The sequence below is a fragment of the Heloderma suspectum genome, chromosome 4, assembly GCF_057233095.1.
Source record: "Heloderma suspectum isolate Gila_16-S chromosome 4, 16-S_ref, whole genome shotgun sequence".
NCBI lineage: Eukaryota > Metazoa > Chordata > Lepidosauria > Squamata > Helodermatidae > Heloderma > Heloderma suspectum.
This window is the reverse complement of record NC_139461.1, coordinates 234,683,612-234,710,186: the sequence shown is the minus strand read 5'-3', so window position 1 is coordinate 234,710,186 and position 26,575 is coordinate 234,683,612. Positions and strand designations below refer to the sequence as shown.

The window sequence follows — 26,575 nt, the reverse complement described above, 5'->3', positions numbered from 1 at the left end:
AGGAGAATATAGAGACAGCGAGGGGACAAACAGGGGCAGGGAAACAAGGACTGAGCACAATAGAGCAGGGAAATTTGTGCCCATTGATCATTGAAGATGGCTCCAGACTCCCTTTCTCCTCTTCTCCTTCTGCAACTTGTTTCCAGGTCTTTAGAATACACTGCCCATGTGTTTTCAAGATTTTCTTTGTATTCACATCAGATCAAGTAAAACCCAGTGACAGTGTGAAAACAGCACCTTATGAGTGGGAGCACAGGCCTGTCAATCTAATGCAGCCTAGGTATACGTCATGGAAAGATGTAATAATTTTTCCATTATTAAATCTTTTTATTTGCAATACAATAGTAACAACAGACCGCCCACAAAGAGGGGAAAGGGGGGAATTCATATCATGAAACATATCAATATGTAGTAAACATTAACATCTCCCTTGATATAGGGGGAAAAAAGAAAAGGGGAAAAAAAACACAAGGAAGGGGGGGAAGGATTAACATTTCCATATATCTAAATAAGCATCCATACGACTTTGACAGTTGTAGGAGATATGTTCAAACACAGCAAGAGCAATAAGATCTTCAGTCCATTGAGTGATAGGTGGTGGGTGTTTTTCCTTCCAAGAAGTATAAGGACTTCTCCACGTCAGGCTTTTTATCCCACAACTTTACCAGGGCTTCTTAACCCCACAAAGAATCCAGAAGCAGATCAGCTCCTTCATGTGCACTTCCTCTCTTTTTTCCCCCCAGTGATTGCCTTTATTGGCAAGTTCTATATGTTTCATTATACACCCACTAGATGGTGCTGCTGTTATAGCACAACTCCCTCTTTACAATGTTAGGGATGTAGGAAAGTCACTTACCTGGTCTCGCAGCTTGCTTCACGGTGGGGGGGAGGCGCTTCGCTTCTCCCCCCGAAGTTCAGGATGGGGGGGGAGGCTTCCTGCCTCGCCCGGCCGAAATTCAGGCCAGCGGGGAGGCTTCCCGCTTCGCCCGGCCGAAATTCAGGCCGGGGAGAAGCGCCCCATCTCCCCGGCCGCGAACTTCAAAAGAAAAGTAAAACAAAAAACAAAAACGCCCTGTGATAGGCTACGTAACGATTTACGTAGCCTATCACGGCTATATCTGCAAAGTCAGCCATGATAGGCTACGTACGCAAATACGTAGCAACGCTATAAGGGCTATCTGCGTTGCCCTTATTTTCGCCGTAGTCTACGTAAATCTTTACGTAGACTACAGGGACCAAATAAGGAACGCGAATGGTGGCTCCCTATGGGGGCCGCCATTAGCGTACGCGCTTTTTTTTTTTTTTTTTCAAAGTCACCCGTGATAGGCTATGTGATGATTAACGTAGCCTATCACGGCTGACTTTGCAAATCTAGCCGTGATAGGCTACGTTAATCGTTACATAGCCTATCACAGGGACGTTTTTTTTGTTTTACTTTTCTTGTAATGGCGGCGGCGGTGGCTGGTCTTGACGAAGACCTGCCGAACCGCCGCCGGGACCCGCTGCCGGGAGCGACATTCGTGAAAGGTAAGTCCCATCCCGGGGGGGGGCGGAGAATTTCTCCCCGAACAACCTTTGGAGGACCGAATGCATTGGCACTCGGCCCCCCGAAGTTTCGGGGAGAAATTCTCCCCCATCCCTACTTTACATGGACAAATTCAAATCATTTTTGTTTATTAGCACATTATTTCCATTTCAAATAAAGCTGCAGAAATGGTTGGAAAGCACAGGAGAAGCCCTGGAGGGTGACAATGTCATGTAAAGGACCTGCAAACATCCATGAATAACCAATCTCAGTTGCAGGATAAGAGCCCTGTCTGGAGAAGCCCTAAGTCTTTTTGCAACTGTAAAGCCTCTCAGTATTCACTTTTGCTGGAAAGACGTCATAATTAATAAAGAAGTCACTTTTTGCATTTCTCATTTTAAGTATGCATTACTGCTGTTAAGGTCCTTAACAGCAATACGATTGTCATTAACCTGATTTGCACATAATGGCAGCATTCATGGCAAATCAGGGGGACAGATGTCACATCTGCACCACATCTGCACCACCATTTGCAGCAACAACTTACGAACACCCCATTCATAGGTTGTCAGTGTGATGTCTGAACCCAGACACTTTGGGTTGTTTTTGGGTTAAACAACTCAAAGTTAACCCATGGTTTGTTTTTAGGTTAACTTTGGGTTGTTTAAGCCACAAATAACCCAAAGTGTCCAGGTTCGGACATCATACTGACAACCTAGAATGGGGCATCCATAGGTTGTTGCTGCAAACTGGAAGCGGCTTGTGCATGCTGTATGTCCCTGCAAATCTTGGGTTAATTAACCCATGATTTGCTGCTGTTATGGGCAAACAGCCCCATTCTCTCCCCAACCCCACAATAAGTACATTATCCTGTGGGGGATACCGACAGCCCCCCCCCCCCGCTACAGTGTCTATTGAAGCTGTATGGAATATGGTTCCATGAATGCTGTGGGAATATATTAAAATAATGTTCATGACATCAACTGATGACAAACAGCATAAGCTGCTCCCTTTCCCCTCATGTCATAACTTTATCTGAAGACTGAGTGTTTCCTCCACTATACCATTGCAGTGGGGGATGCATGTTTAACCATAAAAAAGAGAGTGGCAAATACTGGCAAAAGGAGAGGGGGGGGGGATAATGTGTGAGCCAAAGGCTCAATCACATAATATCAAATCCTCCTGCAGGGGTGTTCCACAGTTCCATAAAATGTTGCTGTCTCTTTCTCTCTTAACTTCATGAATCCTATGTGTTTGTCATTGCCAGAACTGGAGAATACATCTCTCTCTTTAACACAGTAGACAGGGCTGCCCTTCAGCAAGACTTCTTGAACCTTTTCTATTGTGTGGGTACACCAAGTTACAAAAACTGCCTTTTATCATCTGGAAAGACCCTAAATCCTTACCATGGATGGCCCTACCATTAAGCAGCATATAATTAGGGATGTATGAGAAATTTGTTTCAGTTCATTTTTAATCAGAATTTACTCAGTTTCTATCTCTGGGAATTCAATGTGGAACCGACTGCAATCTGTAGTTGAAGTCCCTACATTTCTGAGTTGTGGAACCAAAAAAAGAGGGAGCGTTAAAAATGTGCATGAAAAATGTATACTTTTGAAAAATGTGCACAAGTACACTTCAGTCAATGGGAGAAAAATGTGTAAATTTTAAAAATGTGCACAACTGATGCATACATTTGGGAAAATATGCACAAATTGTAATTGTCGGAACAAGCTTCAAGGTGCAATTCAGAGAACCTTGACAAGCTTAAGTTTTGCTGATTCTCACATCCCTACATAGAATACACTGGTTCTTATTCCACTTCCTTCTTGGTTCTGTATCAAAGGCAATGTAATGGGCTGCTCTGGATTTCTAGTCGTTCGTTTACAATATTTGTGGTCCAAGGGTTAGGATGCTATTTGAAATGGAACACATGCCAGATTTGTCACAGATTCATTATGCATCAAGAACTCAGGGTTACCTTGTTATTACTTGCACACTTTTCAGGAAGCAAGTGTGAGCAACGGTCATCTGATCCACTTTCCTACTTGCTGAAGGCATTCTAAGGCTCAGTTCAGTGGCAGATCCCGCATCCCAAAAAGGCGTGATAATATCAGAGTTTGCTATAATCACATTTACTTGTCATCTTTTGGATCTAACCCATTTAATGGAATGCACTCAATTAATCCTGCTGCCATTTCTGCAGGCATAGAATAAGTCTTGGAGTTCTTGGGTACACTGTAGGTTATGTTACTGAATCCTTGTGCAGTTCTGGCTCTTGTTGCTTAAAAAAGTTAACCTTTGATAATTTGTATGATGGCAGAAATTTTACAGTTGGACTCTTGGATCTTGTGATTTGAAATCCAAACCATTTTTTTTTCCATGTCCCATATTACAAATGTGCATGCAGGAAATAAAAGAAAAAATTGTGAACCAGGTAGAAATAGATGTGCAGCCACGTTTGTGTGGGCACAGCCAGGGAAAAGGCATGGGCCTAAGCAGCTTTGCTCACACTAGATAGCCATGATAGCTAATGGTTAACACTGGATTTCTGTCCAGACACATATATGTATATTTGTAAGCTGAAGGTGGAGGCAATGAATATCTCTTGTAAGAGAAACATTTGGAATGATGCTAGTGCACATTCCTGTCCTCCGCACACAAATTCACAGATACTTTCTCTGTTGATGCTACGTCAGCTGTGCTATCTGGGGGGAAGTGTTGGATATTCATATTGCAGTTTGAGAGTGCACAAGATGCAATATCCCTACAGCAGACATATAATATGGCTTGTGCACAACAAATTAACAACAAATACACCATTTCTTATACAAGAAACATATTGTGCAGAAAGGGCTTGTCCTTATCAGTGCTTCAAGAATGATTGGTAGGAGTGTGAGACTAGTATGCTCTCACCAGTGTTTTGTGTTATCTATATGTTGATACAGACTCTATGTTGTTCATTATCCTTTTTTCTGGATAACTAGTACCAGATTTCAGAAGAACATGCACAAGGAACAGGGCAATTAGAGAGAGCTCCATCCCCTGTCATTCACTACCAGCAGTCTGACGTTTAGATCAGCTGTTTTGTATAAAGCCAAAGGAGAGTTTAAAAACCTGCCACCCAGGAGCCAGATCTGTTAATTACTTTATGCTGAGCATCGTGTTGCTCTCCCAGCCCCGCATCAAAAGAACGGACTCTTTAAACTGGCAGCTTTGGGAAACCAACCCTCCTGCAGGCCATTGAACTCCATGGAAAGACTTGCTGTCTGGGAGACTTGAAACAGTGGATCTGTAGAGCTGCTTTTTTCCTGTAGGAGGGAAGGAAAGAAACTCTTAGAAGTTCAAGGTTGGCTGCTCTGTATTCATGGTTGGGCCCCAAAGGGAAATACCAGCAACTACCCCAAACAGTCCTCCTGCTCAGGTTCCAGAGGTGTGTGGAAGAGTCTGAGGTGCTGAGGGAGAGGGTAGGGGATGGGGATTAACAGATTTTGAAGTGGGGTGAGGGAAAGAATGGGGGCAGGGGCAGGGGGCAGGTATTAATTGCTTACACCCTATAGTCTAAACCTGCACAACTTGCAGCCCACGAAGCAGAATGCAACCTACAAGTCATGTCCCTGTGTTTGCTGTTCAAGACAGGCAGAAAGCCCAAGAGGTTTATAGCCCATTCTCCCATCCACTTTTCCCAATCTAAATTGCCCCCTCCCTTGCGCTAGTATTAATCTGAGCAGGAGAAAAAATACAGGTAACTGTATTTTCTTGTAGTGGGAGTAGCTTTGGAAAGGGGATTAAAATCAGAAGCAGGAGGGAGGGTTAAACCCACCCTCCTCCAATGCCACTGCCAAGAGGTTTCCTAATATTTCTGGTCTGTACCAGATTTATGTCCATTCAGTCTTTGCCTTAAACACAAGCTTGTTTGTCCTGTATATACTGCCAGAGGGCACATAATACATTATATTAGGTATATAACATTAGTTGACATGCAAGTGTAGGAACCCCAAATGTGATGGGTTACACTATTGGAACCAGTATTTACATTGTTGATGTTGATTAAGGGGCAGAGTTGGCTTCCTCCTGAGTGAGTAATTGTTGAAGTTTGGGGGGGCTGCCTGGTTTCCCTTCAGTTGCATTTGTGAGAGTAGGATCATTCTCAAGAATTGGTTGTAGGTTTCTTTACGATTCAGTGTAAAGCTTTTAGTTGGGAACTGCAACGGACTACCAGAACTACTGGCTGCATTTGGACATCACTTTAAGCCATGGTGGCTTAATAAGCTACTCACAGTAGCTTATTTTTGAAATAGTCCACAATGCCCTGCCACACGACCAGGCTAATAAGCTACTGTGAGTAGTTTATTAAGCTACTGTGTGTAATCTGAGTTATCCCCCGCTCCCTATCCCACTGCAGTCCTCCTACCCAAGTTGTGGTGCTGTTTCAATCATTGACAACATTGCAGCCGCCTGTTTTAACCTTCCACAATACCCCAATGAGAGGAGAGAGGTGTGGGGTGAAGAACAGGGGCTTAATTCAGCGCTTCTAGCATCACCCCAACAAGGGTGGTGGTGGCTCTAAAGCACTGGAAGTTTGCATGATTGGGACCAAACTTCATACTCAGCCTCCCCTCATCAGGAGGCACCCAATGCACCATCAAAATCCTGCATGGTTACTCATAAAGGAGAGGAAATCCCTTGTGCACCAAAAAGGGGGTGGCAGCTATAAAACCTTGGAGATTTGCAGGATCAGGACCAAACTTCTCACACAACCTCCCCTAATCAGGAGGCACCTGATCCACCATCAAAACTCTGTGCAATTACCCCAGAGGAGTAAAAATCTCAACTGCCCCAAAAAGGGAGTGGTGGCTATAAAATATGGGGGAGTTGCAGGATTTGGACTAAATTTCACATGCAGCCTCTCCTGGTCAGTAGGCACCTGATGCACCATCAACCCCATACAATTACCCCAGAGGAGGGAGAATCCCAGATGCAACAAAAAGGGGGTAGCACAAATAAATCCTTGGGGGTTTGCAGGATCGGGACAAAACCCTACATTGCTAATTTCCCCTCATAGCCATTGCTGGCATAGACACCTTTATCGTCCAAAACTGACGACGATGAAATGGAGTTGCACATTTCCCCACCCCCCAGACATTGCTGACAGAGCCGCTTCTGTTTGCTATAGTGCTTTAGCCCTAAAGCGAAATTGCGCAAAAGCCCCCACATACCCATTGCTGACATGAAGCCTTCATTGTCTCAAAATCACTAAAGCATTATAGCACTTCAGCGATACAGTGGAGTTGTGCATTTCATACGCACACCCCGACATTGCTGGCAGAGCCACTTCTGTTCACTATAGCACTTTAGCACTAAAGCAAAATTGTGCAAAAACAAAATTGTGCACATGCACACACCCCCAGCCATTTTGCTGCTTCATGGAAAAGTGACCAGAGAAGGAGAAAGGGGGTGGGAGCTATAACGTCCTGACAGTTTGCTGGAATGGGGTGAAATTGCATAAGTGGGATGCCCTCTTGGGAAGTCTTCAGATGCTGTAGTGGATAATGTCACAATTTTGCTTCTTCATGGAAAAGTGCGCATAACAGGAAGAGGGGGATGGGAGCAATGACTCCTGACAGTTTGCTGGAATGGGGCAAAATTGCAGAGGTGGAGTGCCCTCATGGGGAGCCTCTAGACACTGTAGTGGATAATTGTGGAACTGCGCTTCTTCATGGAAAATTGAGCAGTTCCTTCCCTATTCCACTATTTCCCCCTATTTCCCAAGTTGTGTAGTTTCAAAGTAGTGGTCAGGGAAGCCTGTCATTGTGTACCTTCGCTGTGGTGGGGTAGCGCGATAGCGCGAGGCTGCCCTTGTACTTGGGAAAGCAGTCACTTTGTAACTGTAGTGCGGTATCAGGGAAGGCTGTTCTTGTTTGGCCATGGTTGTCCCTCGGCTGCCTGTCAGATCTCAGAAAAAGAGGTGAGCAGGCTGGAGTAGAGTGGCCACAATGGTTTTGACTGCTCTTGCCAGGCAACTCTGTAGGCGATCAGAATAAGCCACGCTGAGCGCCAGTTGACATGATAACCCATGGTGGGTTAAATAATCCTTACTGCAGACCATGGGTTATCAGAATGGTTTATTTTAGCCAAATAAGCCATTGTGGATTAAAACATTCCTGACAGACGACACGATAACAAAGGATGGGTTAAATAAGCCATGGTGGCTTATTTAACCCATCGTGGGTTATCGTGTCAGCCAAACCCAGGAATTCTATCCCGTTCATTATGCCAAGTGCTTTGCAGGGATATTTGAGCCCAAGGAATTGATCTCACTTTTGAAATCTGGTTAATCACTGCATTAGGATTGTATTTCAGATTAAGAAAGGTTTGTCTTAGTTTATCTAGTTGTTCAGCACAATCATGCTGATCTGTGGTTGTAGTAAATGGTGGGGAACCTTTCAGGTCTGTGGGCCAGATTTCACTGGAACAATCTGGCAGGCTGGATTACATCAGGGGATTGCACCCTGCCCCATAAATCCTGTCCCCTACCCTGATGCCATCACGCCACACCCCCACTCCCATTTTACCTTTCTCCATGCACATTGGGGCACAAACGTCATGCCTTTTTTTCCATGGAAAAAGGGACTCAGCTGGTCTATGTCCTGGCCTGGGAATTGGAGATAACAGTGGAGACTCCTCTTTAGCTAGGGATGTGCGAACTCACCCCCGTCTGGGTTATCCGGACTCCTATCCAGCCCTTGCCCCCACTCACTGGTCCCTGGACTGCGCTCAAACTCCTCCCACTCTTGGCAAGCAGCCTGCACTCACCCCAGTCGCCTTGTCAAGCTCCGCGGTCACCATTTCTAAAAAAAATAAAATGGCGACCGCAAAAATGGGCATGTTTTTGTATGCGCAAAAATGTGCATTTTTGCAAATGCACATATTCTCATGTGTGAAATGTGCATATTTGCAAAGGCACACAGTGTGTTTACAAAAATGTGCATTTTTCATAAAATATGCATTTTCATGCATATGTAAATATGTGCATTCGCAAAATGCGCATTTTCACATACATGAATATGTGCATTTGCAAAATGCACATTTTCGGGTGTGCACAAATTTGCGCATTTTTGCCATCGCCATTTTATTTCTCAGAAAATGGTAACCGCAAAGCTCGACAAGGCTGCTGGGATGCGTGCAGGCCATTCGCCGAGCATGGGCAGGGGATGAGCAGGGACAGGGGCTCAGCAAGCAGGGTGTAGGAGTGCAGGCAGAAGCAGGTCCGTCAGATTCCCAGACTGAATTGGGCACCTGTGCCATCACTACTCTCAGCATTAGCACTAGAAATCCATGGAGAGGGGCTGGGCCTTGAAGGGAACCACTGCAGGCTGGACTGGGAACCTCTGTGACCAGATTTGGCTCACCGGGCCCCTACTTTATATGGTCAGGATGGTAAGTTCTGGCAGGGAGATATGGTTTATCTGAGGAGCCTTGTTGTAAGGGTTGTATTGGGGATGGAACCTTGGAAGAACCCAGGGCCACCCCTTCCATGAAGCAGGGTGAGACGCCCGCATCAGGCAGCAGAGCAGGAGCAGCAAATTGTGCTGCTCCCACCCCCATCAGGAGGGCCCACAGCCACTGCCCCACCACCTCCAGCCAATGCTCTGGAGAGCCCCACCAGCCACTCTCCCACCATGGCAATTGCCACAGTGAGAAAGCTCTGCTTCCCTTGTCGCATGCCCCTTCCCGTTACTTTTGCTACCACCACCACGTCAGCTCTGTGGAGAGCCGTGCGGCCAGAAGAAGGGGTGGTGGTGCCCTTGCGAGACTTGGATGAGCTCTCATGAGAGCCCCGCCACCACTTCTTCCGGCTGCACGGCTCTCCATAGAGCTGATGCGGTGGCAGCAAACATAAAGGGAAGGGGGCATGTGATGTGCCCACTGCGCACAATGCAGTGGGTGGGAAGGGCCATGATGCGGCGACAGCACATGTTAATTCCTGCCTCGGGTGGCAAGAGAGCTTGTGCCAGGGCTGGAAGAACCATATTGTAAGGTGTGAAGTGAGGGTAGTGCCCTGAAAGAGTCTTGTTAAACAAAGGATAGCTTTGAGGATAACATTTTAGTTGGAATAAACACATGTGGCTTTTTTACAGGTGATCTTGATGATTAGGAAGAGAAACATATTAGGGGGCATTCCCAAAGTTGCTGTTTTAAATCCATTGGAAGAAAAGATTACATGTAGCGGTCTTCCATCTGGTTGTGGTGTTGCTTTTGTGTAGAGCACAACTATACCATGATATGTAGTACATTAGTCTTACTTCCTATCTCCTCCTTTCCATTACCCATTCTGATCTCTGCTTTGTTTGAGAGCAGTGGCAACATCACAATAAGGGGTGTTATGCCAGCAGGATACTGTAGAAAACTTGGACTTTCTGTGGAGTAGTTTTGGGAAATTAGCATCAGTAACCTCTTGAATGCAAATGTGCTGAAGAACAATGGTAGATAAAATGCCACCCTGATACTACTTTTATAAAGTGGAGCAAACATGTACACAGTAGAAATCAGATTATTATTTGGAATTACCAACACTTGGGCTTTGATGAGCAGTTCAAGCAATAGTTTTGTCCTGGCAGACAAAAATAATCCCAGATGCATATGCAGCCATCTCTCAGGAATGCAGTTTAGCTTCATTATAGAAAATATTTTCTTCAGTTAGTTATTTTCTTTTATAAATTCTCCCTCCGAGTCTCAGTGCATTTCTCTAAAACAAGACATAGATGTTTCTGAAACTTTCCCAGCCAGGAAGCAGTGGGGTTACCTTGTTGCATGCTCATGTCAAATAACACTGAATAACTTCTTCTGCTTGGTTGCACCTGGCTTGCTCTTACAGGGGCCCTGTGGGTGTGCGTTGTGTTAAACCCACACTGCACGCTAGAAGAGAAGGCATGCTGGCTACGACAGCTCCGGAAGTGGGGAGATATGGATGTTTGCCCACTGGAGGACGGGAATTACGGCAATGAACTTCCCAACATCACTAGTGCACTTACTCAGAGCTCCAGTCACAGGCAAAGTAAGTGGGAATGAAAGTGTTTTGTCCTCTGCAATGGAACATTTTCCCCATTGGATGTCCCCAGTCTTACAGCAAGCAGTTGAAAAAAAATCAAACAAGATCCCAGCTGTGCATGAGTATAAAGCTTGTTCAGATGAGTGATTACCCCTATTGTTGCCTTTGCATGTCAATTGGTAGACTCCTTTATGGAGGTATTCGGGTGGTGTTTAAAGCATGGAGGCACATGGCTCTGTCAGTAGGAGCTTCTTACCTTGCTTTTGCTCAACGTAAGACATATTCTGATTAAAATAGCTTATTAAGGAAAAATGGCTGGGGTACAAAATTTATCAGGTCTGAATCCTCAGAGCTCTATGAATCTTGTTTTCTTCTTTTTTTCTATTTCTCTGGTTGCTCACCTCATCTCCCACCCTCCCTCCTCTTGCTGTCTTTCTCATTACCTTCCTCTGTTTACTGGGGTTGGTTCATGGGAGGGGGCTATCCAGGGGTAGGTGGGTACTGCTGTAAGTTTCTTTGTCTTACATTCTAATATTAAAATCCCCCCCCAAATCAAGGAAATTTAACAAATTCAATTTACCTTGTCTGTGTCTTCAATTATTCCCTCTGCTGTATTGTACTGTGATCAGCCTCATTTGCACAGCTGGAACTTTAGTGTGTACTCAGTAGACGCATCACTGGTATATTTTGCAGCCCTGGACATTCTTGCTCAGCCTTTATTCTGTATTCTAATAGTCCCTTGATGTTTAGATGCAGCCACTGAGGAGAGAGGAAAGTGCATTAACTAGGGTGTGTAGAGAGTTTAACTCTTCTGGGTGTAATTAGTTATTCAAAGCCTCCTGCCCCTCAAGCTGTGTACATCCCCATAGTTTGGATTAAAAAATCTGAAGTTCTTTGACTATCACCCCCTCCTCTTTATCCCCAATCCATCCTCAAATTGGACAACTATGCAGACTGAATGCATGCAGATTTGCCCAAACATCATAATTTATAGTAGTGGTAGAAACTGAGATTTTCAGGTACAGAATTTCCTAACCCTTTGCTTATCAGCAGTCAAGTGGGGGGCATGAACTTGAGTTAGCAGTGCCTGTACTTGCAAGAAAGTTCTGTTGGTGCGTTCAGAATGATATTGTTTCCTTCAAGAATATTAGTTCTTTGTTCCTTTGATTTATATCCTGCCTTTCCACCAAGGAAATGGCACTCAAGGCACCTAACAATAAGAACCAAATTTAAAATAAAAACTTAATTAAAACAATCACAAAACAAATACATTACAACACAATTAAAAACCCTCAACAATAAAATAATAAAAACAGCTTCCAACCCAACAGATCAGCTTACTTGCCAAAGGCCTCCTTGAATGAAAATTTCTGTGTCTGCCTGCAGACAGGCAAATAAGAGGGAGCCAACCTAGCTTCCCTCAGCAGGGAGTTCCAAACCTTAGGAGCAGCCACCAAGAAGGCCCTCCGTGTTACACGGTGCCCCGTGTTCAACTTATTCTCTCTCAGTGTCCTAAGCTCAATTCTGGGGCACGTGAGCATCTCGGTGGTCAGACCCATTGTGACAAATGCTGAGATTTAGCCAGACCAATGTGAAATGTCACAGGAGGCTTTAGGACACACTTGGACACTCTGCATGTGCTTTATCTTACAGACTCTTTAGCAAGGCCGAGACGCACAGTGTTCACTCGCGCCATCGAAGGTTGTGACCTACACTGGCAGGATAGTCACCTCCAACGGATAATCAGCAGTGACTTCTACATCTCTCCCTCTTACCAAAGGGAGGGAGAGGGCCTTCTCTTCAACTCACAAGGACAGCCATTGTGGCTGGGTAAGCTGTTATTCTTCTTGATAGTAGCCATTATGCCCATGCCCAGTGCACACTAGTTTGGGAACACCAGTATGCTGATGGAGGGATATTGTGTTTGCTTAAGAAAAAGCTGCAAAAGTTAATTTTGGAATCCCTCTCTCATAGAATAATAGTATTGCACATTTGCATGTGTGGTCACTCTCTTGGGAAGAACACTTCATTGACTCACCTTCCTGAACCTGAGAATTCATGGCATCCAGTCATTTCCTGTGTAGATTGCGTCCCTTCACAGAAGGCATATTTTTGACTATCAAGAGCAGCCATTGCTGTGCTGTTCTGGGTATAGACATTCAGGGACTCCATAGTATCTTGCCAAAGCTGACCAAACTGCACAAGCAACCCAAGTGGTTGCTTTGGGAGGGTGGCAATATTTTAAGGGCCGCCAGTGAAGATGCATCAGATTTGATGGGTTCATTTATCTGATCCAGTGGATGTAGCTGTTGCATACAATTCATGTGCTACAACCCAGCATCCTCGGCAAAATGCAGGGGATCCTGGGTGCCTCCTTTGAATCTGTTTGGGTGCCAACTGTCTTGTGCTGCAAATAGTTCTAGGCCATCCCTGCATCCTGCTCCTCAGCTCTTAGTTGCTTACATCAATTCCTCCCTAACTTGCTAAACCATAGACTTGCCAAAGGAATTGATAGTGCATATTGCAATTCTGAATTTTGCTGTCCCATCTTCCTGCTCTTTTCTTGGAGCTCCTCCTGGAGGAAACTGACTGCACTATGGAATTGCTTTTGATTTCCCAGCAACATTTGAATGATGCATTCAGAGAGAGAAAGAATTTTTCTCCATGTGATGAACAAATGCTAAAGATTCTTTTTTGAAATGTTTGAGCCTTTTCCTCGGGAGCTCATCTGTGGGTTTTAATAGCAGTTGGGACTCGGAGGGCGAGGAGGAATACAGCTACATTTAAAGGCCTAGTGGAAAATATTTCCTTCAGAGATTATCCTTCTCCTGTGTAGGGCCATTTGTAGAGGAGCAGAGTCCATGTTGCTTTCCATCCAGTGTGTGTCATCTGTTCCTACTTATGACTCCTCCCCCAGAGTCATAATCTTCTCTGCAGTAATTGTGACTTCAGGTGGAGGACAACCAGCAGGAACAGATGAATTTCTGTGTCACACAATTGTGCTGCACACAGGAGCAAGCTGTTTTCTGGTAAGAAAATCCTCAGGAATGGCACAAAACACACACTAGATGCAAAAGCACTTCCAGTGAGGCATTCAGAAAGCTGAGCCCAAGTCTATAAGAGTTTCAGGAAAGGATGCAGATCTTTCCTTGACAAAGAGACTTGAATAAAGGGGTGCTGTGAGGGGTGGAACAGTCAGTGTGGCCCTTTATTTGAATGTCCAGATAATGCTAGATCAGGCGACCATTTTAGACCATTCTCCAGCAGCAAATGTATGCAACAAATACGAGCACCTCCTTTCCCATGGAAATCTAGCATGTCTGGGAGAAGGCTAGGCTAAAACCCTTGTTTTACATGGCAGCTTTCCCTGCTTGTGGAAAATTTACTCATTAGGGAGGATTCTAGATGGGCCATACCACATGATATTTCTGCACATGTATTTCAGTGCTAAGAAAGAACCAGGCAATAGGGCAGAAATAGAATTCTGAGCTTCTAATGTTAGCTGAATTTATTCTCTTCATTTGTCTGTATTTCGGGCTTAATTGCATACTGTGTTTGCATTATGCCACAGAACATGTCCCTACAGCCTGTGCCCGTGTGGATGCCCTTCGTTCTCATGGATACCCCAAGGAAGCACTCCGTCTCACTGTGGCTATAATCAACACGCTGAGACTACAACAGCAGAGGCAGCTGGAGATATACAAGCATCAGAAGAAAGGTATGGGCTAGCTTGTTGTTGTGGGCTTGACACCAATCCAGTGGGTGACCAATACTGGTTGGCCCTCTTGATGGATAGTTTTGGTGCTGTTTGCAGCATAGCAGTGCCCAGTTGTAGCTACCTCTGTCTTTTCCAGACAATCAAAAAATGCAAGCCCGTACCACATTTTAGTCTTAGAGCAATTATTTTGCAAATATTTTTTAAAGAGGTGGTTCCCCGTGTAATGAATGTGTGTGTGCGCACACACACACACGCATATAGCCTTAGTGCTGTGGGATTATGTTGATCATTGTTGTTTTCATAAAACAAGGTAAGGTATGGGTCTTATGGTATCCCAAAATCTGATTCCTGAGAGAGGCCACCTCACCTTGTTTTAATGGTAGGACCAAGCTGGCCATGATGAAAGAACAGGGCACAAATTCAACTAGTAGAAAAGGAGCTCCATTGTTGAAGATGTGCTGGAGGTGTCCAGCTGTCCTCTGCCAGTCTTGTGAAACATTGCATCTTGGAAATTAGAGCTGAAGAGGATGCACCTTATGGCAAGAAGGCAGGATAAAATATAAAAATAAATAATTACTGTGAGATTTCTCTTGTTCTATTCACCCTACTCCAGAACTGCTGCAGAGAGGAGCAACCACCATCACAAATTTGGAAAGCTGGGTAGGGCACCCCCTCAATCCCATTGGCTGCTTATTTCTCACTTTGACAGAAGCGTGTCGAGTAGAGGATGAAAACTGCCTTGAAATTTCAGGTATGAGAATATGAGAATGCCAGTTTGCCAGATCCTGAATCCAAAGCAGAGCTTCTGTTCTGTCCCTTTGCATCCATTTTGGAGCCATTCACAGGTTGCTGCTGTAGTGGTAGCAGCTAATAACAAGCACTGTACATATATCAAAAGAGAGTCCCCTGTCCTTACTCACAGTCTAATAGACACGATACAAAAGGAAAAAGGAATGGGGAGGGAAGAGGAAAGTAAGCACTGGAGCAGCAGAACCTTCTGTGGCCACTGGATGGGGACAGCTGGACTCCCCCCTTGCCATGATCTTCTTCCTGGGAAGCAGGGGGTGTGGCCTCCCAATTGCCCTTTGTCTCCTGGCTGATAGGTGAGGCCAGAATATGCTACCCTTCGGCTGTAGCTTATATTAGTCAGGCACCTTCAGATACAATTATACTCTGTAGAGTCAGTACAGGATATACATTCTGCATGGCCAGTTTCCTCTGGTGAGCACAGGATGTCCCATAGGTAGAGGGACCTGGACCAGCCCTTTTTGTGAAAGATGCAAAAGCTAGGTGTTGACCCCAGAAACACAGGTGGCAGCTTGCCAACAGCGCAAGTGACCATCCCTTGATGTTAAGTTGTTCATGGTACAAGGGACTCAGGTGCTTCTGTGCTGCTCTTTATTATCTCCATGCATTGCAGTTCTTCCTGCAGAAGTTTCTAGGGTGGAGTTGATTAATCTGTCTGTGCAACAGAGCCAGCATATTTGGGCACATTAGCTGCACCAAGAGACAGCCACTTGGCCGGTTCATACAATCGCTGCAGCCCACCGTGGCTTATTTAAGTTACGATGGGTTGCGGCACTGCTGGCAGCCATTGTGAATATTCAAGCCATGGTGGGCAGTCACCGCAGCTTATCATCACTTGTGAACCCGGTGCATGGTTGCTGTGGTTAACAAGCCACGCACAACCCATGGGCTGTTTTTGGGTTGTGGGTGGTTTAAATAAGCCATGGTCGTCTGTGGCAATTGTGTGAACCAGGCCACTGTGTTGTATATTGAGCATGTAGGCTAGAACTAGACCAATGGCAGTGATGGAGCCAGTCAGACCATGAATCTTGGAAGGAGAGTGGGAGGGAGGCACGATATGAGGACTTCTCTGCCATCCCATTAATAACATTCTTCTCCATCAGATGCTGGTGACTCCAAGCCTCCAGTATATCAGCACGTACCTGTGGCCAACAGTTGCCCTGAGAGTGGGGAATCCTACCTCTCCCTGGCTTTGGAAGTGGCGCTGATGGGGATGGGGCAGCAGCGGGTGATGCCAGAGGGCCTTTATGCTCAAGACAAAGTGTGGCGTAATGAGGAGCAGATTATTGCCCGCCTGCAGGAGCTGGAGCTGGATGCGGTGCTGGTGCAGACACTACGCAAGCAGTGCATCCTGCTCCTGGAAGGTGAGGGGACAGACGCGCCACCATTCGCTGCTCAGGAGGAACGAAGCTCAACCCGCTGCCCTGAAACCTAGATTCCCTGCATTAAGCTCCATATTCTGCAACTAGAAACCCCAGAAAGTACCCTTTGGTCACAGTAGCTTATCCCAGTAGGTATGGATGGTCAAAGGACTCTCAAACGGAACAATGAGGCAGCAGTATATGTATTACTGTGGGATGGAGGGTTCGTGTCACAATTAGATATACAGAGTACACAGTTTCGGGGAGAGAAAGATGGTGTAGATATCATCCTTCCCTAAGCACTAGGAACACCACACAAGCCTCCCCTTATGTTTTAACAAATGCTGCCTGTATACATTTTTTCCATTCCCACCCCCGCCACTCACTGCTGCTGCTGCTGTTTTACTGAAAGGGACCCCCTTGCCCTGATGTCTGCAGCTCCTCTGTCCCAAGGCTCCCCTGTTGCAGCTGCATTGATGCAGAGTGGAGGCCCAGTGACTCCCTTGCTCTGCCTGACCAAATTGCTGCTTTCCCCCTCCACTTCACTGTGCCTGCATCAGAAGCCTCGCACACGCACACGCTTCTGCAGTTCCCACTGAAAGGCGACAGAGGAAGTGGGCGGAGGAACAGCAGCCATGGGGATGGGGGGAGAGGGAGAGAGTGGTGCTGTTACCCTCTAGCTTCCCTTACTAGTGATGGTGTTTGAGTTAGAAGCATTGGGAAGAAGGGGAGTAGAAGCAGGTTTTCAGTGTGGTGGTAGGAGAGGTTTTGCGTCCAAACCTTTTGTGTCAGCAACATTAGGGCCTCTGGGCAGAGCAGAACCAAATGTGTCCCACCAGGCCCTTAGGAACCCAGGCTCTCAGGTTAAAGTCCATAGTATGTAAGGGAGACCAGCAGGGAGGTATCCTCTTGCTTGCACGACTACTGAGCCAGCAGAACTCTGTCTGGCTGAAATCCTGAGGGTCTGGTTGCAAGACAGATGCTGATGTGGCTGTGCTCCCGCCTAGGTGGCCCCTTCGGCGGCCTCGGCGAGGTCATCCACCGTGAAAGCGTGCCCATGCACACCTTTGCCAAGTACCTATTTTCTGCTTTGCTGCCCCACGATGCTGACCTGGCCTACAAGCTGGCCCTGCGCTCCATGAGGTTGGTACCACTTTCCCCATGTCCTTTAATAAAGTCAGTTTGTGATGCAAAGTGAAAGCTGCAGAACGTTTTTCTAACGCGTGCTCCTTGTCTTAAATTCTTCTGTTTTAAAATGTCTCTGGCATTCCAATTGTTGCAGTGTTTTTCTGACAGGTTTTTAAAGAAAGAATTTGCATACATTTTACTTTTTTAAAAGGAATGTGAAAACAAAGTTACTGATTAGCAGGTGCAGTCGGTCTGTTTCATCAGTAAGCTTTAATTCCCTAGCGACATAGCTTTTGAAAAGCCGCAGTATTTTAATCCAGACAGCATCCTGAAATTCCAGTGACCCCAGTCATTCTAGAATCACTGTGGGTTTGAGACAGAGGCTGTGTCAAGTGGTAGTGATGGAAAATACAGGACTGAAAGGTTGTAAATTATATTTCTTTTGAATGCTCCCTGAATGCGGGGCATGTTTACTACCCTTACTGCTTGATGCAAAGGATAGTTACATGTTGCTTGGCTGTTGCTGCTCCAGCCAGATATGCAGAGAATTAGAAAAAAGTAGGCAGTCTGGGAATGGATAGGCTAGGATAATTTGTCTTTAGGCTGGTATGTTTGTCATCCTTATCTGCAAGGCTGTAATAATAAACACAGGAAGCTATCAGGGACTGTAGTAGTTGTGTGTTCTTGCATGCAGGCCTGGGTGGGAGGGAAAGTTCTGGCTTCCTGTTCCTTGGATTTCCAAGGCCTTGAAATACAAACATGCAAGCAGGTAGCTCCAAACTGCATCAGATGCCCTGGGGCAAGACACACACACACATGCACACCCTTCTATTAAACAAAACCAGATGACTGCTGTGCAAATCCTGCTTGGCCTTGACATAAAAGCACAAACAGGGGGATGGGGTGTTTCTAAACTCACTTTTTTTTTCTTTACAAGTTTATAAATCACTCCTCAGTTCTCTAGTGGCCTTTCAAGTTTGTTCAAGGCTGGTCTTGCATCCATACATTGTAGAAGCTGTTGAAAGGTTTTCCACATGGTTTTCCATCAGCATGCCATGGGCAAATGAGACAGAAAGCCTTTAAATCTACCATTTGTAGTTGGTTGCCCCTTCATTGATGTGATGTTGCTGCTTTGGTTCCTCCTAGGCTGCCTGTTCTGGAGACGACTCCGTCAGGTGATGTCACACACCCTCACCATATTGTTTCAGTGGTGCCTAGCAGGTACCCACGCTGGTTTACTCTGGGACACTTGGAATCTCAACAGTGTGAGCTTGCTTCCACTATGCTGACAGCAGCCAAAGGTGGGTGAAGTACTCTTTGCACATCTGAACATAACCACCAGGAACTCTACATCAGCCTTCTCCAACTTGGGGCCCTCCGCATGTGTTGGACTGCAATTCCCAGCATTCCTAGTTGGCATGGCTGGGAATGGTGGGAGTTGCAGTCCAGCACTTCTAGGGGGGCACCAGGTTGGGGAAGACTGTTCTAGGTGGATTGTTCACCGTTAGACCTGAACAGAAAAATGTACAGTAAGAAAATAGTCACTGTAAAAGCCTGTAGCAACTCCTCAGATGGCACAGCAGAGCCCTGGTGACTGCCTTTCCTGTCCTTGAAATGTTGACATTTACCAAGACCTATTTCACATCACAGGGACTGCCAGGTATCTGAGAATCAGTGAAGAAAGGGGAGTTTTGGTCATTTGCATCTGTGCGTTTGGTGGACAGGTGGATACAAAATAGATCTTGATGCCTTGGCAGTGAAATGGCAGAGATGGGCATGAATGGAAGACAGGAAGCATTTGCTGTGTGTTGACAAGGGACATCCCCTCAAAGATCAGCCTTGGTTAGTACTTGGATGGGAGACCGCCTGGGAATCAGGCTTCCTGCGTTAAGCAGGGGGTTGGACTCGATGGTCTTGTAGGCCCCTTCCAACCCTATGATTCTATGATTTCTGAGCACATGCAAACGTGAATGTCAAACTGCAGACATCTTCTTGCTGATCTTTACTAAGGAATCGAGCTGCTGAGAAGGGATGTGTCCCCCCCTTTATTCGCAAAGAGATATGTACATTCTTTGATGCCCAGTCCATCTGTCTATGCTAGGTGGAAGGGACTCTTCAGGCAAAAAGACCTCTCTCCTTGCTGGGTGGTGGGATTCCTAAGAGCAAAAATGTGCTCTCATGTGGTGATGAGAGGCTGTTTCAAGGCTACCCCATTCCACTCACTGTAGTACAGGTGAGGCTGTATGCCCACCTATGATGGTTGCTGATGCTGGAGAAGGTGGGCTGGTGGGCCAGCTATATTGGATCAATGACTGTTGTTGTTGTTGTTGTTGCTGTTGCTGCTTCCCTAGTGTCCCCCTTCCCAGGCATACGTTAACTCATGTGTTGTGGCATACAGGCTGTCTCCCTCCATTTTCCCACTTGTTCCACATGATTGCCAACAGGCAAATCATCTGTCTTTGTTGCGGTTGTGGAAAGCTTGGAGATGGTTTCTTTAAACTAAGGAGGGTGACTCTGTAAGAGCTGACGAGCTCCTAATATTACAGGTCAAATGGGATTCCTCTTTATGTGTCCTGGCTAATTGGTCAAGAGCTCTACCTCTGGATTAGGTGCCATTCTTTGGCTGTGCTCCCTATTAGGGCCAGGATAGCATGAGAAGTACAATTCTGAAAAGAAGCTGTCATGCATAGAAGTCAGAGTTTTTCTGACCCATACCATGTGCCCAGTGTACATGATACGCAGTCTCTGCTCCCCACAGAACCTGCCTAACTCTCCTCTGAGCTGAGCTAACTCCTCCTGATCAGCATGGAAGCTGGCACTGTCTGCAGTCCTGTTCTCTGGATGAGGCACTTCACAGTGTCTCTCTCTGTGAGCTGCTTGGATGGCAGTGATAGCTCCAATCCATGGATGCCCCCTCACTAGCTAGGCCAGATGGATACTGGCTACTAGAAGAAACCAAAAGGCCAGGAAAATAAAGCCAAACCTTTGGGTTTTGGAGACCAAGGCCCTCTCCCTATCTGCGATGCCTGCTTTGACATCTAATAGCATTGCTGTAAGAAAGCAACTGGGGTTGTTGGATGAAAAGGGCACAGATGTCTTTGGCAAGGAGTTCCTGGCTTTCAGAATGTTTAGTGCTAAAGCCTGAATGGCAGGAAGTCATAGAAATTCCCCCTTTGTGAAGTCTAGTAGAAAATGTCATTTATCTGTAGCTGGATTTTTAAAAAAATATTGTGCTTATGTTGTTGACATGGGAATAAAAAATATTACATTGTAATTTTTTTTAGTGATTTGGCTTTTATATTATACCTGCCATGAGCCTTTAGGGTGGGCTTTGATTAGGAATGTACGGATTTTGTAAAATCCACTCTGGCTGCATTTTGTGGATTGTCAGGTGCCTTTTGTTCCATTGTCTGCTCATTGATGGAATCAGTTTTTTTCCAATTTCCTGGATTTGTCCAAATTTGCATTTGTGGAAATTTGCACTTGCAAAAATGTGCAAATCCCCCTGCTCCCCTGTACATTTTCATGCTGTAGCCTATGGGGGGAATGTGCATTTTCAGACCATTTTTTATTTTATATATTTTTCTATGACTAAATTTGCATAAAATTCTAGAAAGTAAGCAAAATGGTCCATAAGTCAGCGGAATCTGTGCAACTTGGAAAAAGCCAGTCCACTGAGGAATCTGCAGGTTGGATTCATAGAAATCTGAACTTATTTGATTCCATTGCGGATTTCTCCAACATCCCTAGTTGTGATACATATCAGAATAAAATTTCTGGAGCTTCAGTGCAATTTCTAGAGAGTACCATTTGTTTGCATTCCCTGGGAAGCCACCAACTGATAGATCTAAAGAGCAAAATAGCAGTGGGCTTCCTTACAAAAGAGGATGGAAAATACCATTATACACTCTTTACCAGAGAGTTTAATATGCTCTTGCCATGTATCACTGAAGTTGCCTTTCAAAACACAAGTTCTTCTGAGCAAAAATGGTCTCCTTCCCTTTGGGATCATGCCACTAAAATTATTCTGTTTTACACATGTCCCTTCATTAAATACATGTGCTATTTCATTTTTCATTTCCAGGGTTGCTTTTGTTCAGAGCTAATGGTAACAAAGAAAACGCCATTGATCATTTTATTGTCTCTTTTTCACTTCCTTTACTTTGTAGCAAGGGTTTCAAAAATTTGATTTGCAAACGTTCCCTTCATCAGTTTTGAGGCTACCCTACAGATAAACATGTTTGCTGCCACATTTCTAGCACATATTTATCTTCAAAGTTCTGTCTTTAATCACTTCATTCTGAAAGTTTATTATAATTACAACTTTTTGCTACACTTAATTATTTATTTCCAGTGTGTCAAGAGTACATAAGACAAGCCCTGCTGGATCAGACTAAAGGTCAGTCAACCCCAGCATCCTTTTTCCAACACTGGCTGGCCAGATGGTTTTGGGAAGCCCATAAGCAGGACATGAAGGCAACAGCTGTCCCCTGCCAATAGGTGCCAGGGTGGGGTTTGCAATTTTTTTTTTAATAAATCAGACAGCAGGAAATATATTCAGTTGATAAGTTCCAGGTCCCAAAGACTTAAAGCTTGCCTGCATGGGCTATATATTGTATGAATCCAGCCTGTATCATCTGTATTGGAGATGACAGTGAGGCCAAATCCCCTGACAAAGAGTTTACTTCTGTACAGCATTCATGCCATGTTTTTCCTTGTTTGGTGCTTTCTGCAACTCTCTTCTTTGTTGTGGAGCTCCCTGGAATATTGGCTTAAGTTGCAAAAAGCTTTAATTATAAGTCACCTTGGGTACCCTAATTGGGCCAAAAGGTGACTCATAAATGTATAAATAAAGAAAAATAAAAGGCTGGAGTGGGCAGGATTTGGGGGCAGGATCAGGTGAATACTAATGGATCAGAAGACAGCATGTTTCTTGTGTACGTCACTCCTTGCCTGGTTACTCTCCTGCAAGGCTGTAGGAAATGATGCCACAGCACATTGTCAAACTATGGAATTCGCTACCACAGGATGTAGTGATGGCCACCAACTTGGATGGCTTTAAAAGGGGATAAGTTAATGGGGGATACGGTTATCAATGGCTACTAGTCCTGGTGGCTGTATATTACAGATTCTAGTAACAAGGGCAGTATGCCTCTGTATACCATTTGCTGGGGAACAGGGTGCTGTTGGACTCATGTCCTGCTTGTGGGCTCCTCATGGGCACCTGGTTGGCCACTGTAGGAACAGAATGCTGGACTAGATAGGCCTTTGGACTGATCCAGCATGACACTTCTCATATTCTTACATTTAGGGGTGCTGTGCTGCCCAGTTTAGACAGGGAAGTGTTGATGCCTTATTAAGAGTAGGGAATTGGCAGTTTAGCAGGCCAATGGATGAGCTCTCTTCTGGTTTCCACACAGGTGACATGCTGCGTCTACGGACTGTCCTGGAAGCAATTCAGAAGAACATCCACTCCTCCTCCCTGATTTTCAAACTGGCCCAGGATGCCTTCAAGATTGCCACACCTGCTGACAATACCTCTGACACAACCCTGCTCAATGTGGCACTGGAGCTGGGATTGCAGGTAAGGGAGATCAGTGGTCACTAGGACAACCTGGAAGCTTTTTCAGATTTTTGTTCTAGGTCAGAGGCCCAGCTTATAGGCAAGGGATAAGTCTGTATAAGAGGACAAATCTGTTGGAAGAGTCTGTTTTCAGGAAACTACCAAATATGGCTCTGATCTTGGGCATTCCTGCTGCTTCCTAGTGAACTTTAATACGCAACTCTGCCCATTAAATTACCTAACTGCACTTATGCCCAGGCCCTCTGAGGAGTTCAGAACACCTTGTGTCCGGTTCTCAGATGGTGAGGCCAGATCTTATCTTCAGCACCAGAAATGCAGCCTGTCCCTTCAGACCATTCTCCTGGTATGTTAATCCATAAGGCAGGTGTGTTGAACCTTAATAAACAAACTCATTCTAGAAGTTTTCATCTCCTAGGAGCAGGGCTTTTGTAAAGCTAATGGGTCTTAATTGTTCATTCAAGAACATGCCACCCCAAAATACTTTACATTACAACAAGGAACAATATATTGTTGCTGAGAAAATTCATTCTCCACTCTTTTTCTGTCCAGGTGATGCGCATGACCCTATCAACCTTGAACTGGAGACGGAGGGAGATGGTGCGATGGCTGGTGACCTGTGCTACAGAAGTGGGTGGGTATCTCTTCACTTCCTTAAAGTGAAGACTGCACCGCAAAGTGAGTCTGTACATTCTGATGAGTCAGTGGTAGGTCCTGCCAACCTGAAGGATGATGTGGTGCTGCTGAACAACGTAGCAAAGAAGAGATAACAATACTTGCCTTTCTATTACACCTTCAAATACTCAAAGCACTTCACATATATTGAGTGTGGGTTGTTGTTGTGTTGTGTGAACCCAGCCACACTAACAAACCATGGTTTGTTAACAACAAACAACCCATGAAGACAGCCCATGATTTGTTGTTGGGTTATGAACTGTAGGTTGTTCACGGTTAACAAACCATGGTTTGTTATCGCGGCTTGGTTCAGAAAACACAACAACCCATGTTTCAGTAACAACCCACAACTCAACCCATCCTCAACCTTGGGGGGGGTATTGTGTTGTGTAAACCCAGTCATTATCTTGTTGAAATCCTTATAACAACCCTGTAAGGTAGGTCAGTATTATCCCCATATTGCATGTTGACTGAGGCTGAGAGAAAGTGCCATCTTTGAGATCACCTATTGAGTACATGGCAGAGGTGAGATATGAATCAAGGGCATTTTGATTTATAGCTCATTCTTTTATCCACTATACTGCATCAGCACACAAATGTTCACAGAGAAGATAGCCTATTCCCAGGATACAGGTTCCTGCACTAGCCAGAAAATAGAGAAATATAGAATTTGATACTAAGGAACTTGTATCAATGAAGATGCTTTTGTGGGCAGCAATCTATCATAAACTAGTAATCTTCCGGCCACAACTAAGGAGAAGGCCATAGCTAGAGCCCCTGCTTCGCATGCAGAAGGTCCCAGGTTTGATCCCCAGCATCTCCAGGTAGGGCTGGAATACTCTTGCCTGAAACCCTGGAGAGCTGCTGCCAGTCAGTGCTGGCAATACTGGGCTACATAGACCAATGATTAAACTCAGTGTAAGGCAGCTTCCTATGTTGCTAAGGGTGCAATCCTATCTAGATAGGCGGCCACCTCTGAACTTGGAGGCGGCCACCTCTCCAAAGCAAGGCAGGAGAAGCACAGGGGGATCGTTCCCTCCGCGCCTCTCCAGCCCTGCTTTTTTGGCTAGACAGCTGATTTTGGCTGTCTAGCCACGAGGGGGGGCAGGCGAGCAGGAGAACAGGCTGCTGTACGACACATAGGATGTGTTGTACACACAGATCCGCTCTCCCTGCCCCAGAACGCCCCCAGCCCAGCCCCTTTTCAGCCGCTCTGCGCTCCTCTTCCGAGCGTGGGGGGTGGGGCTTCTCCGTGCTGCCTCTGAGGCAGTGTGGACGTGGGGGGGTGTTCTGGGAACCGACCTCGGAGCGCTGGCTCCAAGGTCGGTTCCTGGAAAACAGCATATTCTATGGCCGTCTGGCTGCTGTCTAGCAGCCATAGGATTGCTCCCTAAGTGAAGTAAATTCAGGCATTAAGCTTCCAATTATCATAGCAACCTTAGTTGGTAGCACAACCCTCCTCTGCAAACATAGTTAATATTAGCAAAGTAAGCAATAATATCCTTCTTCTAAGAGAGAGACAAAGAAGTTAGAATGTGTCCGACCTAGTATGCAATTCTGCACTACCGGGCAACTCAGTTCCCATATTACTGATCGAATCCAAAATTATTGCTTAACTCTTTTAGCCACCACCACCGTCTTAAGTGCTTCATAATCATGCTGCCAATTTATCACAGGCCTTATAAGAGGCTTATGCTCCCTTCTTGCAGGTGTACGGGCCTTGGTCAGCATATTGCAGAGTTGGTATACACTCTTCACCCCCACTGAAGCCACCAGCATAGTAGCAGCAACAGTGATGTCTCACAACACTATCTTGCGTCTCAGCCTGGACTACCCCCAGCGAGAAGAACTGGCCAGCTGCGCCCGCACACTGGCCCTACAGTGCGCCATGAAGGACCCCCAGAACTGTGCGCTCTCAGCCCTGACTCTGTGCGAGAAGGACCACATCGCCTTTGAGACTGCCTACCAGATCGTCATAGATGCTGCTTCCACAGGCATGACTTATTCACAGCTCTTCACCATTGCACGGTACATGGAGCACCGCGGGTACCCACTGCGGGCCTTCAAGCTGGCATCGCTTGCCATGACACACCTCAACCTTGCCTATAATCAGGACACACACCCTGCCATCAATGATGTGCTGTGGGCATGTGCACTCAGCCACTCCCTAGGCAAGAATGAGCTGGCAGCTATTATTCCACTGGTGGTGAAGAGTGTGCACTGTGCCACCGTGCTCTCTGACATCCTGCGGCGCTGCACCATGACAGCCCCGGGCCTGGCCGGCATTCCTGGCCGCAGAAACTCTGGGAAACTGATGTCAACAGACAAAGCACCTTTGCGCCAACTGCTGGATGCTACAATAAGCGCTTACATCAACACCACGCACTCCCGGCTCACCCACATCAGCCCGCGACATTATGGGGAGTTCATAGAGTTTCTCAGCAAAGCTCGGGAGACTTTCCTGCTGGCTCAGGATGGCCACATCCAGTTTGCGCAGTTCATAGACAACCTCAAGCAGATCTACAAGGGCAAGAAGAAGCTCATGTTGCTGGTGAGAGAGCGATTTGGATGAGCTTCTGCACTAGGAAAAGGAAAGAAGAAACCCTGATCCCTGTTGGTGGAATCATGCTTACTAGGCAAGACTGACTGAATCTTCCGTCAAGAGGAGATTCCCAGATTCTTTGAGGACCGTAAACCAAAAGCAGCACGGCAGGAAGGGTTTCAGTCC

The 26,575-nt window shown here is 45.8% G+C and overlaps 1 protein-coding gene across 3 annotated transcripts in view; it reads left to right on the top strand.

The window, feature by feature from the left end:
• The window catches only part of ZSWIM5 (zinc finger SWIM-type containing 5), a 196,868-nt gene extending 170,448 nt beyond the window's left edge, over positions 1–26,420 (top strand). For all 3 annotated transcript variants that reach the window (XM_084852659.1, XM_084852660.1, XM_084852658.1), the window contains 10 exons: positions 10,404–10,583; positions 12,231–12,407; positions 14,149–14,295; positions 14,909–15,046; positions 16,206–16,466; positions 17,471–17,606; positions 18,738–18,892; positions 23,012–23,175; positions 23,725–23,806; positions 25,557–26,420. In XM_084852659.1, the coding sequence (XP_084708785.1) occupies positions 10,404–10,583; positions 12,231–12,407; positions 14,149–14,295; positions 14,909–15,046; positions 16,206–16,466; positions 17,471–17,606; positions 18,738–18,892; positions 23,012–23,175; positions 23,725–23,806; positions 25,557–26,419 (2,303 nt within the window). In that variant the 3' untranslated portion in view covers position 26,420. The remainder of the gene's footprint in view (positions 1–10,403; positions 10,584–12,230; positions 12,408–14,148; positions 14,296–14,908; positions 15,047–16,205; positions 16,467–17,470; positions 17,607–18,737; positions 18,893–23,011; positions 23,176–23,724; positions 23,807–25,556) is intronic.
• Positions 26,421–26,575: the final 155 nt, after the last annotated feature.